Source organism: Temnothorax longispinosus, chromosome 8 (assembly GCF_030848805.1).
Source record: "Temnothorax longispinosus isolate EJ_2023e chromosome 8, Tlon_JGU_v1, whole genome shotgun sequence".
Lineage (NCBI taxonomy): Eukaryota > Metazoa > Arthropoda > Insecta > Hymenoptera > Formicidae > Temnothorax > Temnothorax longispinosus.
This window is the reverse complement of record NC_092365.1, coordinates 4311874-4325330: the sequence shown is the minus strand read 5'-3', so window position 1 is coordinate 4325330 and position 13457 is coordinate 4311874. Positions and strand designations below refer to the sequence as shown.

Below are 13457 nucleotides of genomic sequence, written 5' to 3'. Positions count from 1 at the left end.
GAGAAAATAATTAACCGTGTCCGTTTCGGCACATATCCCTCGATCTGCGTGCCCCTTGTGTTCTCGCAAACGGCTACGTGAATCTTAATCCTATCTAGAGGGATAATCCGCCGATCCGCGTAGAGAGATGTCTTGATTTGATGTGGCAGAAGCAGGTCCTCTGTCATGTCAGGCTGTTCCGTCGTGTCCGTATGCGCTATTGTGCGTGTAACCGCGTACATTAGCTCTATGGTGTTTGGGAATTCAAACACATGGATTGTTTCGCAACGAACGCATGAAATTTGGAAAAGAAGTTGCAGAAAATAGATCAGATGCCTCCTAGAACTATGAGCAATTTGTAATAAATTATTTTTTATTGACGATATGTTTACATATGGAAATATGAACATGAGTTTAATTTATTAAACATAAATAAAAGAAAAATATTAATGAATTTAATTGCCAAGAGTTACAAAAAGTTTCAAAGATATAATTGAAAGAATTTTATTAATTACTAAATATATTATAATTTCCTCGTTTCTCGTAATTGCAAAAAATTTCGATTCTGCCTTTCATACGCGTATGTCTAAAATCGTCTTGTCAGTCATCGTCGCAAAGTCAAATCTGCTTGCATTCACTCTTAGTTCGAAGAAGCTTGCAGAGAGATCAACATTTCGAGTCGAGTAGGCTTAGGCTATCGAACTTGGATTCATCGACAAATACATCTATCTACTTTGCCTTTTCAAAGAAGGATTTAGCTTTCATTCAAACAACCGCATTCGACATCCACATATTTGACATATTTTTATTGATGAGAATGTAAAAGAAGAAACGATTTTTCGTTTCATTACTTTATTTCTTCTATTTTTATCTAGCTAAAGGCTTTTTAATAATTAATTAGATCAGAGAAAATTGTATTTTCTCTGACTAAATACTATTATCAGCGGAAATTGGAGTAAATAAGTGAGAATCATTTTTAATTCCAATCACTTTTAATTTATTATAAGAGTTTTCTTTTTTAGAAGAAGATTGAGTATAAAAGTTTGTATTAAGCAAATTTAACATTTGATATTAATTTTTCCATCGCATTTAATATATATATATCTCATGTTACTTTTAGCGCTTCATTAAGACAAATTAAAATGTTTTAAAAGTCGCAATTATACGTGACCGAGTTCTATTTATTAAAACAACGTGCTTGGCCTTTCACATATTATTGCTTGTTGCGTCCCGCAACCGTGCGCGCGGCGCAAGAGCTGTCATCAGCGTCCTAGAAACAACTTCGGTAACACGGGAAGCGGGATATTAGTGAACAATGGTGGCCATAATGCTTCCTGCCGGTTATAACGCCGAGTTATACCTGCCTGCAACTTGAGTCAAGCGCAAACCTAGGATTGGATGGCAGACAATTTAAGCTCGGCTTACGATTTAAACAACGGTTGCTGTACAAGCGGGCCTCCATCCACCGCCGCCCCCGGGGCTCCCGCCCCCGTTTAAACACTCTTACAACCACCCAAATGTGGTATGGATTAATTCATTCAACGTCCCTATCTGCATCCGGGAAGGGGCTTTTAGGCGCTTAAAGCGGGAAATAAATCTATCCCGCGCGGCGAGTCTCACCGAGATCGCAGCAGCAAAGAATCTAAATTGCGGTTGCCGTTGTAATCCATCGTTGTCACCCGCGCGAAATAAATGATATCCGTAATTGTACGTACCGTACATTTTATTAAGCTAGCCATTGTTCGTCGTCGAAAGTAAACTGTCTAGTGGTGCGTATTTCCGCGTCGTATATTTCGCGCTGTATGTGGCTGTCCGGCTTTCACACTTCATGTCACCCAGAAACACGTCCTTCGAATTGAAGAAATAAGAGTCAGTGTCTGATAATTATGTCTCGTGCTAAAGCAGCAATTCTTAACACTCGATTTAGATCTCGTTGATGATTTCAAAATTGTATGAAAAGCGATTCGTGATGAAACACACACGTGCGAGCAGCGCGAATTCTCGAAAAATTCTTACGCTACCCCGCGCATTACCGTAGCAGTAGTAATTCCTTAACTTATAATGCATTTTCTGCTCCGGACTGCGAAATAATGGTCGCTGCGCTAACTTAGCGTTACGTCAAAAGTTCCGGCGTACGTTTAACATACGTCCGACGCGCTATTTATGGCCCATGAAATATTTCCGCGTTATAATTGTGCCTTGAAGCCTGAATTCATAATGCTCATTTTCTGGCGCTGTATCCCCCACCCTCTTTGCGCCCCCGCGGGCACTTAAAAAGAAAGATATGCAAGGGGCGTTAAATAAATTTACACTTTCGGTGCTCCCTCACTCGTTGTGTAAAAGAGCACATGACCTGATTAGTCTCCTTCTTTTCTTTAAGTCGGATTTACGATATCGCGAAATTCATTTGTAACTTTTACGGCGGTTCTAATGAGAGAATTTCATGTCAAGATAAACCCAACGTTAAATCGTTTCCTTGTATTTTTTTACTCGAAAAAGTAAATTTTCTCTCGCAAAAAATTATAAACTCTAGCGATCTAGAGATTAACGATCGAGAGATTGCATAAATCATAACCGTCATAAATTTATTATTGAGAACTAATTAATAGATAACATATCCACTGCTAATCGTAGCGAAAAGTACAAAATCAATGCGAAACAAGTGTATCTCTTGATAGGAAAAAATTACTAGAATGCTATCGAGAAGAGATCAGCTCGGTCGAGAATCGCACGACCGTGTCGGGAAATTGGAATAGCCAGCGACCGCGTGCCGCTCTTCTCGCGCTGGTTTATCTCCAGTGCTTTTAATTTCGAGCTACCGAGCTCTTTATACCCGCGAGAGGCATAATTATCCACAAGAGGATGGAAGGTCGGCATTGAATATTTTAGCTCTCGCTCCTTGCAGCATTGCCGATCTTCTCCCTCTTCCTCCTCTTCTCTTCTCCCTACTGTTCTTTCAGCTTCGTACTAACACTTCTCATTCCGTAACGAAAATAATAAAAACGGATAAGCAGAAAAGCGGAAGGTGGTTCGCGGACTTGAAAAGCGAGAATGGGGAGGATCCTTCTCTCCAAAGTCTTACGACTCTAGGATTAGGTAGGAAAGTTACGTCAGGCATTTTGCGGCCAGCTTTGCATAAGTTCCCGTTCTATCTCATTCCCTTTCGTTCGCGTTGTTTCGTATTCCGTCTCTATGTCTCCGTGATTCTCTCTTTTCGGACGCATATCCGATAAAAATGCAGAATCGTATTAACTTCTATATCGTAATCAACTTACTTCGCTTCTGAGCTATTATTATTTCACTATACATGACTGATTTAACGAGTTAATGATGTCGTAAGCTTGTTTAAAGATTGATCTATACAAATTATAATTAAATTATTCTTCTAAACGGTTGATGTTGCACGTAACAAATAATTTTGTCGCCAGTTTGAAAACTTTAAAACTATGAAATATATTTATACTTAAAAAGTATCTTTGTGTGGATATATATTAATATTTAAAATATAAAAGTTCTGTCACATCGATTTATTAAAGTTAGCAAACCTATCTTTTTTCATTAATGCGAGAAGATATTAAAATATAAATTTGTGAAAGAGAGAATCTTAAAGTGAGAAGAATTTATCATTTTGACAGTCAACGAACCTAGTTTCTCGTTATAATTAATACGAGGGACGATCGCGATATGATGTACGTGAGCGATTCAAGGTGTAATGTTGATTTCGTCATGTTGTAAAAGTCAGCAGATTTATTTTATCGTTATAGTTACATACGAAGAGGGGGACGGCCGACGAAAATGAATTGCATTGATATGCAAATGTCCTCCAAATGCATAATCAATTTAATATATCCTGAATGCATTTTTTCCGCTGTAATATTGTTATATACGAATATGACTATTAATCGTATCTTTTTTTTCTCGATAATTTAATTTGTAATATAAGAGAGCTTGGGGATTCCCGTAAAAAAATTTCCGTTAGTCGCGCGGCCGATAGTGGCGATTTGACGAAATTATCAGTTCGAGGGAAGACTTCGCGAAATGATCTTCGGCGAGTCTATATCTTTACAGGCCGTGCACGTCTGATATAAAGTATCTCACGTTGTTGGAACGGAGGAAAAAACCGGAAGATCTGTCTTTCGTGACGCGTTTCGCCTCCCCCGAACACAATTCCGCGCAGCCGGTGTTCAAGAATGAGGTATAAACCGTTGATAAATGATCACGGCAGAAAGAACAGCCTCGTAATTGTAGTCTTATTAATGGCTCGCAACTGCACGGTGTAACGACCTGTAGCTATAACACGCATCTCGTTTGTATCTCGTAACCGTAATCTGCCAATTTACGGCGTGAAATCGCTTGTAGCACGAAAACGTTCATAAAGGTATTCATAGGGAGAGAGTGAAAAACAAAGTATCCAGAATAAATTCTCAATTGCTTAATCGGAAAAACAGATTGCTTTCAATTAATTCGTCGAGAGGTTACATTCACTTGTCATAATTTCTTATAATTGCGGGGGATCCTAAATCAATTTTTCTTCCAAAAGTCAGATCAGCGTAAATTAATTACTTATTTAATTTAATTATTAATCCTTTTTAGAGAAAAATCAGAAGTGTTAAGAACACAAATTTTTCGATGTACATCTTGATGTTAAACCTAGATTATTTTTTTATTTTTCAGGATGTCCAGGGGCCAAGGAGGGTGGTCCGACGAGCCCTGCACTTCTAGTAGTGCAAGTCGGCGCGGTGGAGCACGGCAAACAGCGGGATCATCTTCGAGAACGGCATCTTCTATCTTGGAGGAGCGCGCTTCCGGTACCACGCCATGTAAAAGTGGCTTCAGATTAGGGGTCTACGGCTGGAGGAAAAAATGTCTTTATTCTCTCGTGTTAACCCTTATGGTCATCGTCATTCTCAACCTCGCCCTCACCGTCTGGCTTCTTAAAGTCATGGGATTTAGTTCCGTAAGTTAATTATTATATTCCATAAATTAGTGAGATCTTATTATCGTACGAATCGTTAATCATTATTATGAGATCATACGTTCACTAACATTGTTCATAGTTTCTTTAATAAAAAAAAAATTGAGGAGGCAGAAATGTGATAGCTAAATTTCGCCTATCCGAGAATTTCATACGTCTTGTAAGTCCCTTGATAAATATGTGGAGAATATGAGAAATAATATACGTCGCGCACTATGAAAACGCCGAAACGCACTCCGGTCCAGAATGATTCCTTCCGATTAGAGTCTCCGCCAAGTTTGATCTGCATAAGGACGTGTGTAACTTTCGACAGTCATTAAAGTCGTCTTCCGTCTTGCGGCTTGGAATTAGTTTCGCACGAGTTCCTGAGCCCGAATAACAGGCCTCGACGAGGGTGTCGGATCGTACGAAGCGCGGTGTGCGATCGGGGTACATCACTTTGAGGACGGCGACGAGGAGAATGCGACTAATGCGAGGCGCGAAGTGTGGTTAATATAATGTGGTTAATTCGCCGTAATTGCCGGAACTGTTACATCGGCGCCGTCGTTGCTATATTCGTCGTGGAAAATTGTCGTTTGCACTTCATACTTCTTCTTCCTCCGGACTTAATTCGGACGCGTTACAATTACCCGTCCCCGGAATCGACCGGGGTTCATTAGTAAGTAAGTCGGGGCGGCGTTCGAGCGTTCTCCTTCGCTCTTCGCAATCCCGGAGAAACGCGGCCCGTACCAACTTCTTGATTGCGATAATGGCTGTAATGTAAAGGTCGTTTCGATGTAAATGTCTGTGTCGCGCGCGTCCTGGCGCTCGAAAGGATACGACTTTCCTAAGTTAGTGGGACACGTTTGGCGATTTCAGATCGAACAAGAATTCATACGTATATATCGTGTGTAACGTGTTAATTTTGATATTATGAATTTTAGCTGACAATGAGATTCTTTTGTTAATTATGTATTTAACATTAAACATCTCGGCAACAAATAAATTAATTGTTCTATTCCATCAGTATAATTTATTTAAAATTGGAAACTGGAAGAATGGATCTCATTGTATAAATCTATACAATTGATTGTATTATACAAGATGATTGTGAAGTGCAGTGTTCATTTAAAATTTGAAAAATCTTGTAACACATCCGATTCAAGTTACGCGCAAAGACCACAGATTCGCATGAATCCTTTCAATCCACTTTATCGCCCAATACTGGCGTTTTCGCTCCTGCAAATCGTCATTCCTACGTATTCGAGCGGATGCAACAATGGCATTGGGATTCGTGGACGCTTAGCTGGCGCCTAGTCCGCTCGATTAAGGCAAAAACGATTGCGAGACTCTCCAACCCTCGTATCCTCCTCTCGCGCCCCCCGCCCAACTGCATCTACCTATTCGCCATTATCGAATTTATTCGAAATCGAAAGGAGCTCCCGCGATCTGGCGCAATGATCCCTCGATGGGGGCTAAACTCGGTGGAAATTGAGTATCAATCCGTAAGTAAGGAGCCCGAGAGCAGCAGGGATACCCCGTGGGAAATGTAAGTCTCTGCCACTTCTTTCCCATCCCTCGTCACCCTTCCAATTCTCTCCTTTCCTCTCCTCTCTCCCTCTCTCTCTCTCTCTCTCTCTCTCTCTCTCTGCTCTCTGCCTACCTCTTTATCTCTCTTTCTGTTTTTCTTTCTTTCTCTTTCTGCTATCTTTTCCGTTTTATTCCGCTTCCATTCCTTGTACGATCGACAATCCCTTACCGCTCTCCCATCCCCGTCCCACGTCCCATCCTCTCACAGTGATTCTCTCATTTGATCTCCCATCCGGTTTTTCTCCGGCTCTTCTTTTCTCTGTTTCTCTCTTTTTCTCCAGGCATCCTTCAGTCCCGTTAATACCGCTCGATTTGCCGATTCGCGCCGAAAACTTCTCGGGCTAGTATGTCGCTCTCTCCCTCTTTCTCCCTTCTTCATCTGTCGTAAGTCGTAATTAGTAGCGGTAATTAAACTCTCGTTTATCGGCCGATACTCACACCGATAACTCATGTCCGATTAATTGTGCGACTCGGTAAATCAGCGAGACAATCAATTAGGAGTTCGGGCGCGTTAATTATTGCGCGCGGCCGCTGCGATCGACGATTTATGAGGATTTCGATTCACGGCGAGAAGTTCGGGAATCGATGTGAATAACTGACATATCTCCAAAAAGTCGGATGTAAAATTCGTCGATGAGTCCGCGAATCGAGTAGCTGTGGCACATAAATATACGACTTATGCGCGAAAATTTCATCTACTCCGTGCACTCCGTGAGAGCGTAAGGACATATAATCTTGTGACGCAATGTATATAAAATTTTATGTGTGAAAGATGGATGGCATAAACGGATTGACCAGATAAATCAAACTGCATAAAACGTAATGCCTATCGCCGTGTACCATTTTCGCGCAGTTTAGACTTAAACCTATTTTGGAGAGAATCTTCTACAATTCGTAGAAGACGTGGCACCAATTTTAATAGTACAACATTTTGAATATTAACTGATATGCATGATTATACAAATTTTATCCGAAGTATTTTTGATGGTTTTAAAATGTGTCATCTTTTACATGAAAGACATGGACATGAAATGAAACGAATAAAGTATACACTTGTTAAATTTCGCGCTTTTCATACCGCGTGCAAAGAAAATGGGAGGACTGGAAGAGAATATCCGAAACTAAGATACTCTTGTATTTTTTAACACAATAGTCGCGACGTGAATACAACGCTGGTGGAAACGACACGTTCAACAGAACAACCGGAGATGACATAAATTACACGACGATATTTTACAGCGTCATACAAAGTGCCTTGGAACTATTTCAACTGGAACTTCTTTCACAGATGCTATACGGGGACAAATTTCAAAGAGTAATATTTTAATAACGCTGCGTTAATAATTAAATTGCTAATCAAAACTGAAAATTAAAGTGTGTCTCGGCGAATTAAGTAGATTTGTAAATTTTATTTCTCCATCTGGTTTTCCTACCTTTCCGTGGAATTTCATGTGTATTATGCGCACATCGCGAAAAAGGTAAATGCAGTTTTCGGCAATACGTATCCATTATGACGTGTAAAAACCGACATCACGGTGGCTACAAGCGCCGCTGAAACACCACGAGTCACGGGGTGTTACGTAGAATTGGGAGCCTGGAACTCCTCGGAACTCGGTTGATACCCATTCTAGAAGTTTTCCGCTCCTACGCGAGGTGTTCCTAGGCGAGTGAAAGCCGCGATGCACTCCCGGACCGGGAAATATTTCATGCTCACCGTACTTCTCCCCCCATCTTTATCCATCCATCCACCCCGACCATTCATATTTGATGAGAGTCTCGGTCTGCCTTCCACTACCTCTTTTCACTCTCGAGTTATCCCGTCTCGGCCAACCCCGAGATCGACGTTCTCCTTCTGCTCGTCCTCCGCCGCCGCCGCCGCCGCAAACGATATCGCGAAGAAATTAAATCATTTTTCTCAATTAAGAAAACCGTCTCGCTCGTTGCGCGCCCCCTCGTAACTGTGAAACTTTCGCCCCGGCGGAATTAATTAAGAGCTCCTCGATCGGTGCGCTTTATTAATGAAGTTTGGTTCCGCCGCGATCGATGTTACCGGTTAATAGTTACATGTATGGCTAACGATTTCCCCAACATATTCATTCGTGAGATCGTACGAAACGATCTCGGAGGCGCGCTTTCCCTCAAATAGTCTTCCCTCGACGAAGTTGGAATCAATTTTCTTTTCTAGTGGAAAATTAAACGTCTGATATCTTTTCGCAACTTTAAGTATCTCGACGGCTAAGCTTCTTATAATTTGAGAAACTTCCTTCATTTATCATTTACGTTTTACACCATCCGAGGTTTTACTTCATCAATTTTTAATATTCCTTCGCGTTTGCACGTTACGTATCGCCGCGTTTTTATTTGCAATCTTCGGCTACTGTACCGCATTTGGGTACAGTACACTCTTATCGATTATGTTTGCATTTTTACGACGGGTACGAAAAGATTTTCCCTACGAGGCACTTTGTCGTTCGGGAGTATCAATATTTCGGGTTCCTTTCGGGATTCCTATCAAGTGGAGAGGTCTTAAGAGAGATCTTCGATTACGGACAATATATAATACACCCTGAAACGTTATGTCGGACGGAGCGATATACAGACACTATATTGGCACTAACGGCTTACATACATGGCCATAGCGAACAGATGCCCCTTCCACCTAATATCGCTTGCGGGACCTTACCCTCTATAACCCTTGTATCCATAGAGAATTCACCTGTATACATTCCTTCCTACATCCTCTACGAAGATACATATTGCACACGCGCCCTCCACATCCATACAAGGTGGCTCCTTTCGCAGGAGCCCTTACATACAGAATCAATTGAAATCCGTGTCTCGAAATGAATACTTGGCCACTCAAGCCATGTACGTTCACGTATGTTTTCATTAATTTGCCGCGTAAAGTTGACATTTGTTTTTAACTCTAGGTTACTATAATTATTTTTTATCTATATCGTTAGTACCATGAGTCTGAGAGTCATATCTCAGGCAAACATAAGTATTTTTTTACCTTCTTTTTTAATCGAAACATCAGAATCTACTTAAGCGAGCTATATAAGTTTCATTTTGGAACCATAAATAGGAAAAAAAATTGTAAAAGCTAAAGTAAAAGAGAATTTTTATATAGCCGGGAAAATCATGTTTCTGCAAAGATATTAACCTAGGATTAATTTTAATCTCATAGTTTTGAGATAGAAGATATATATGTAGTAAAATAAATGAGAAAAGATTTTTATTATTATAGCATTCTGCAAAAATTTTAAAATAATAGAGTAATTGCATTCCGATTATTTCGAAATCAAATTAGCGATTTTTATTAGAAAATACACTAAAAATTTAATCGACATTCTTTCAATAAATTATATTTAATATTCTTGAAGTCAGATAGAGTTTATAATTAATATTGATGATCAATACGTATAATATAATCTATAATATAATACGTGCCCCTATAATATTCTCATTAATACATTTACATGAATGAATAAATATAGAAAGTTCTTGCATTGCAAAATTAATAAATGTACATAAATTAAATGTGCATAAATGATCAGATTAAATATTATCATAATTCTATTTTACGGCATATTTTGTTGCACATTTTTATTTTAGAACAAGGAATAAAAATAGAAATAATAATGATTACCGTTTATGCAGCTAAAAGATTTTCGGCAAAAATTCGTAACGCGAATATTTTGTGTATGTGAAAGCGCGAGTGGTCACCCTATATACGTTACATATATACAACGTGTTAGTATTAAAGGATATCCATTATAGCACCAAGCCACCAAGTGCAAGTGCAATATAGCGGGTATAGCGCCATGAATTTTGAACGTATAGCAGTGCCGTAGTACGTTAGTGGTGGCGGTTATAGGTTGGTTCGCGTGGAAGACCGAACAGACAAGTTTATTGTTTCCAGGGATTTCGCGCCAAGCCACGGGAGACCCTCCTACGAATCTCTTGTGAAGGATCCATATTTCATCAATTGATGTTCTCTTAAATAATTGCTTTTATTGATCATCTTCGCTTTTTGTTTCAAGCTTTTAAATGACACGAGTTTCATTTGTTCCATTTAAATTGGCATGCACTCGGAAATGTGTGAAAAAACATCTCCACAAGAATCTAACAATTGTTAGTTTGGGTGTATCGCGGAATAAGTAGAACAAATCGCGAAAAATCTAATTTACAAGACAGACACATCTATTTTTACAAAACGATCTATTCCACGTATATCCGTTTAAATCAGTTGCAATAAACTATAAATTTAGATCTCGTTTTACTATCGTCGTAACTCCGTTTTCCATATCGCCGATCGCGGCCGAGGTCGCGCTCGTCGCGAGCCAAAAGTCAACAAAACGATATTTGTCCCACAAAAATTGCCGTGGCGAAGATTTAAATTCGGCAGTCGCATTACGCCAGCCGTCGCGGCGTTTTTATCGATTTCCCATTTTGAACCGCCGATCCCGCAGCCCTACGTCACATGCCAGATTGGGGTTATAGGTTCCCCCTTTTCTCCCCGCTTCCTCTTCGGTATTGCATAATCCATGGAAATGTGTGTGGTGCGACATGCACTCGCTGGCTGACCCGGAGTCCGTGCACGGGGAAGCTACGACGGTTTCTATACCGGAATGCTACACCTCAGTAGCGAAACGTTAATAAGAGGAGGCAAAATACAATAAATTTTTATATCGAAACTGAAAAAAAAGTGGTGCGATTCGAGAGGAGGTGGAGGCGACTCGCTCAGGAACGACTGGAATATTATAAGAGAGGATTCCGGAGGAGAGAGACGAGTGCGCGCCAGCATTAATGATGCCTCGAGGGTGTCTCATCTCCGGAATCCCCTTTATATAATTGTTACCATTATCATAAAAAGAATATATATATACGTATGTGTATATATATATTTTTATAAATAAAACAGTCCTTCTACTGCGCATTGGATCTCTTGCTCATTACCTTAGGCAAAAAAATAATCTGAATAGGAAATTTTGCAATGGTTCGTTACGCGACATGATTTTCTGTACTTGTTATACCGTTATTATCTCTCCCTATTAACATTTATTGCGCGAATAAATGCAGTTAAAAATCAGTCGATATTTAACTCAATTGTGAGACAGAGAAAGAGAAGGAGAGTCCTCGATTTCATTTTTTTTTTAATATCGATTGCAATTGTATTTTCTTTTATGTGCAGCGTACCGAAAGAGAAACCAATTATTCGAAAAAATCGGCAAATATATAACCGTTGACGCGTTGTCGATGCCCGAATTTACTTCCGGACCGATATACTTCGACCAACGAGTAATCCTCCTGTCGATTCGTCGATGATGAGCTGGGCGAAGTCATCGCCGAGACGAGCAAGTTAATCTTCTGCTGCGAGGCGCATCAGGCGGGGAAGTCCGCGATTTAATCCTCGCGCGCGCCGCGCGGTAAAATAACACGAAATTGCGATGTCGCGGGTGCAAGGAGGACGCGACGGGGTGGAAAGTGGCAGCCGGATTGGACTGGATTCGGTTATGGCCGGTGAGGGGATCTCATCGAGGATCCCCTCGAGGAAGAGGCGGTGACAGGGTTTCAGAGTCGGATTACTCGCGGCGCGGCACAGAAGTTAGGCGAGAGACTACCCAGCGTCGTCCAGCTCGGGATAATTACGTGAGGTGCATTAGCGCGGCCGCACGTACTGGCACACGTGCATATGTGTAATCACAGGCAGCGCGGACCGCGACGTACGTAATGTATACATGTGAGAAGGCGAAACATACGGCTGCTCGTCATGGAAAGTATACGTACATGTGGGTTAACCCATCAACGGTGCGGTCGTGCAAACTCACGCGAATGCTATATGCTCCTCGCTCTGTACACACAGAGATCTAACAATTATTATTTTTGATAGCAACTTCCAGCAATTGCGTTATAATTTAAAGCAGGAGATGCGATACCGCAGATAACTAATTACACGTTTATGAGCCTTTGTTAGCTATTTAGAATCAGTTCTAATAAAATTAGTTTCAATAAAAAGGAAAAATAAATAAATTTTGGAAGCTGTAGAGTATACGTAGCTAAGAGCTGGCGCATTTCATTTCCTGAATGCTATTTTCGACTTCCACGAAATGAGATGTGGCACGCGTATCGGTTCGCCAAAGTGACGTGACGCGCGCGTTCAATGCAGCGACTTCTATTCATCTGCAGGAACGAAATTCATTGCGGTTAAAATCTGACTGCGCCTTGGAGCGAATTTCATACGGATGTAGATTTATGTTAAAACAATTTAGAAAATATATTCTTGGATTTTCGCTGTTGCTTTTCTCGGCGGAATTTAAATAATAAATTGAGTATATCCAAATGTGTCTCACTTCGAAAGAGATTTTTACGAAACAAACTTGACTGAAAATACAAGAATATTACGACCCACTTAATGTTAAAAAATAAAGCGATAATAAATATCTTAACGCTGATATAAAATAATGTTCTAATTATAATACTGATAGAAAGTTTCCTATTTTTTTTTACAAATAATAATTAATTAACTAAAGACTCTCGATATTAAAATTAACTAATAACAGGGAAAAGTGGGCTTTGAGAGTCACACGCGGACAGTTGTACGTGAATTAATGTAACATTTAATTAATAATTTAATACATATTATTACATAGAGCATTAACTCACGCACAACTAACCGCGTTTGGTTCTCAAAGCTCTGCACTTTCCCTTGTTACTCGTATTTTTTTAAAATAAGTAATCATAAAAATTGATATCGTGTCAACTCTCAGTTATTTAAAAAAGGAACAGTTTTAAATATTTACGAAACAAAATATTATAGTAGTACTCTACAAGCGGTTTTCTCAGATATATCCGTCTTTTCTATTTTCAAATTCTCATTCATCTACTGTTTGGTCAAGCAAAAGAAAGTTATGATAGAAATTTGGGCAATGAT

General features: G+C 40.0%; 1 protein-coding gene and 1 long non-coding RNA gene across 5 annotated transcripts in view; one reads left to right on the top strand and one right to left on the bottom strand.

Moving 5' to 3' along the window:
* Window positions 1–13457, top strand: part of Scgdelta (sarcoglycan delta) — a 238950-nt gene that overhangs the window by 211269 nt on the left and 14224 nt on the right. For all 4 annotated transcript variants that reach the window (XM_071785779.1, XM_071785780.1, XM_071785782.1 and 1 more), the window contains one exon: window positions 4654–4936. In XM_071785779.1, coding sequence (XP_071641880.1) covers window positions 4654–4936 — 283 coding nt within the window. The remainder of the gene's footprint in view (window positions 1–4653; window positions 4937–13457) is intronic.
* The window catches only part of LOC139817578 (uncharacterized), a 185019-nt gene that overhangs the window by 159726 nt on the left and 11836 nt on the right, over window positions 1–13457 (bottom strand). The window lies entirely within an intron of this gene.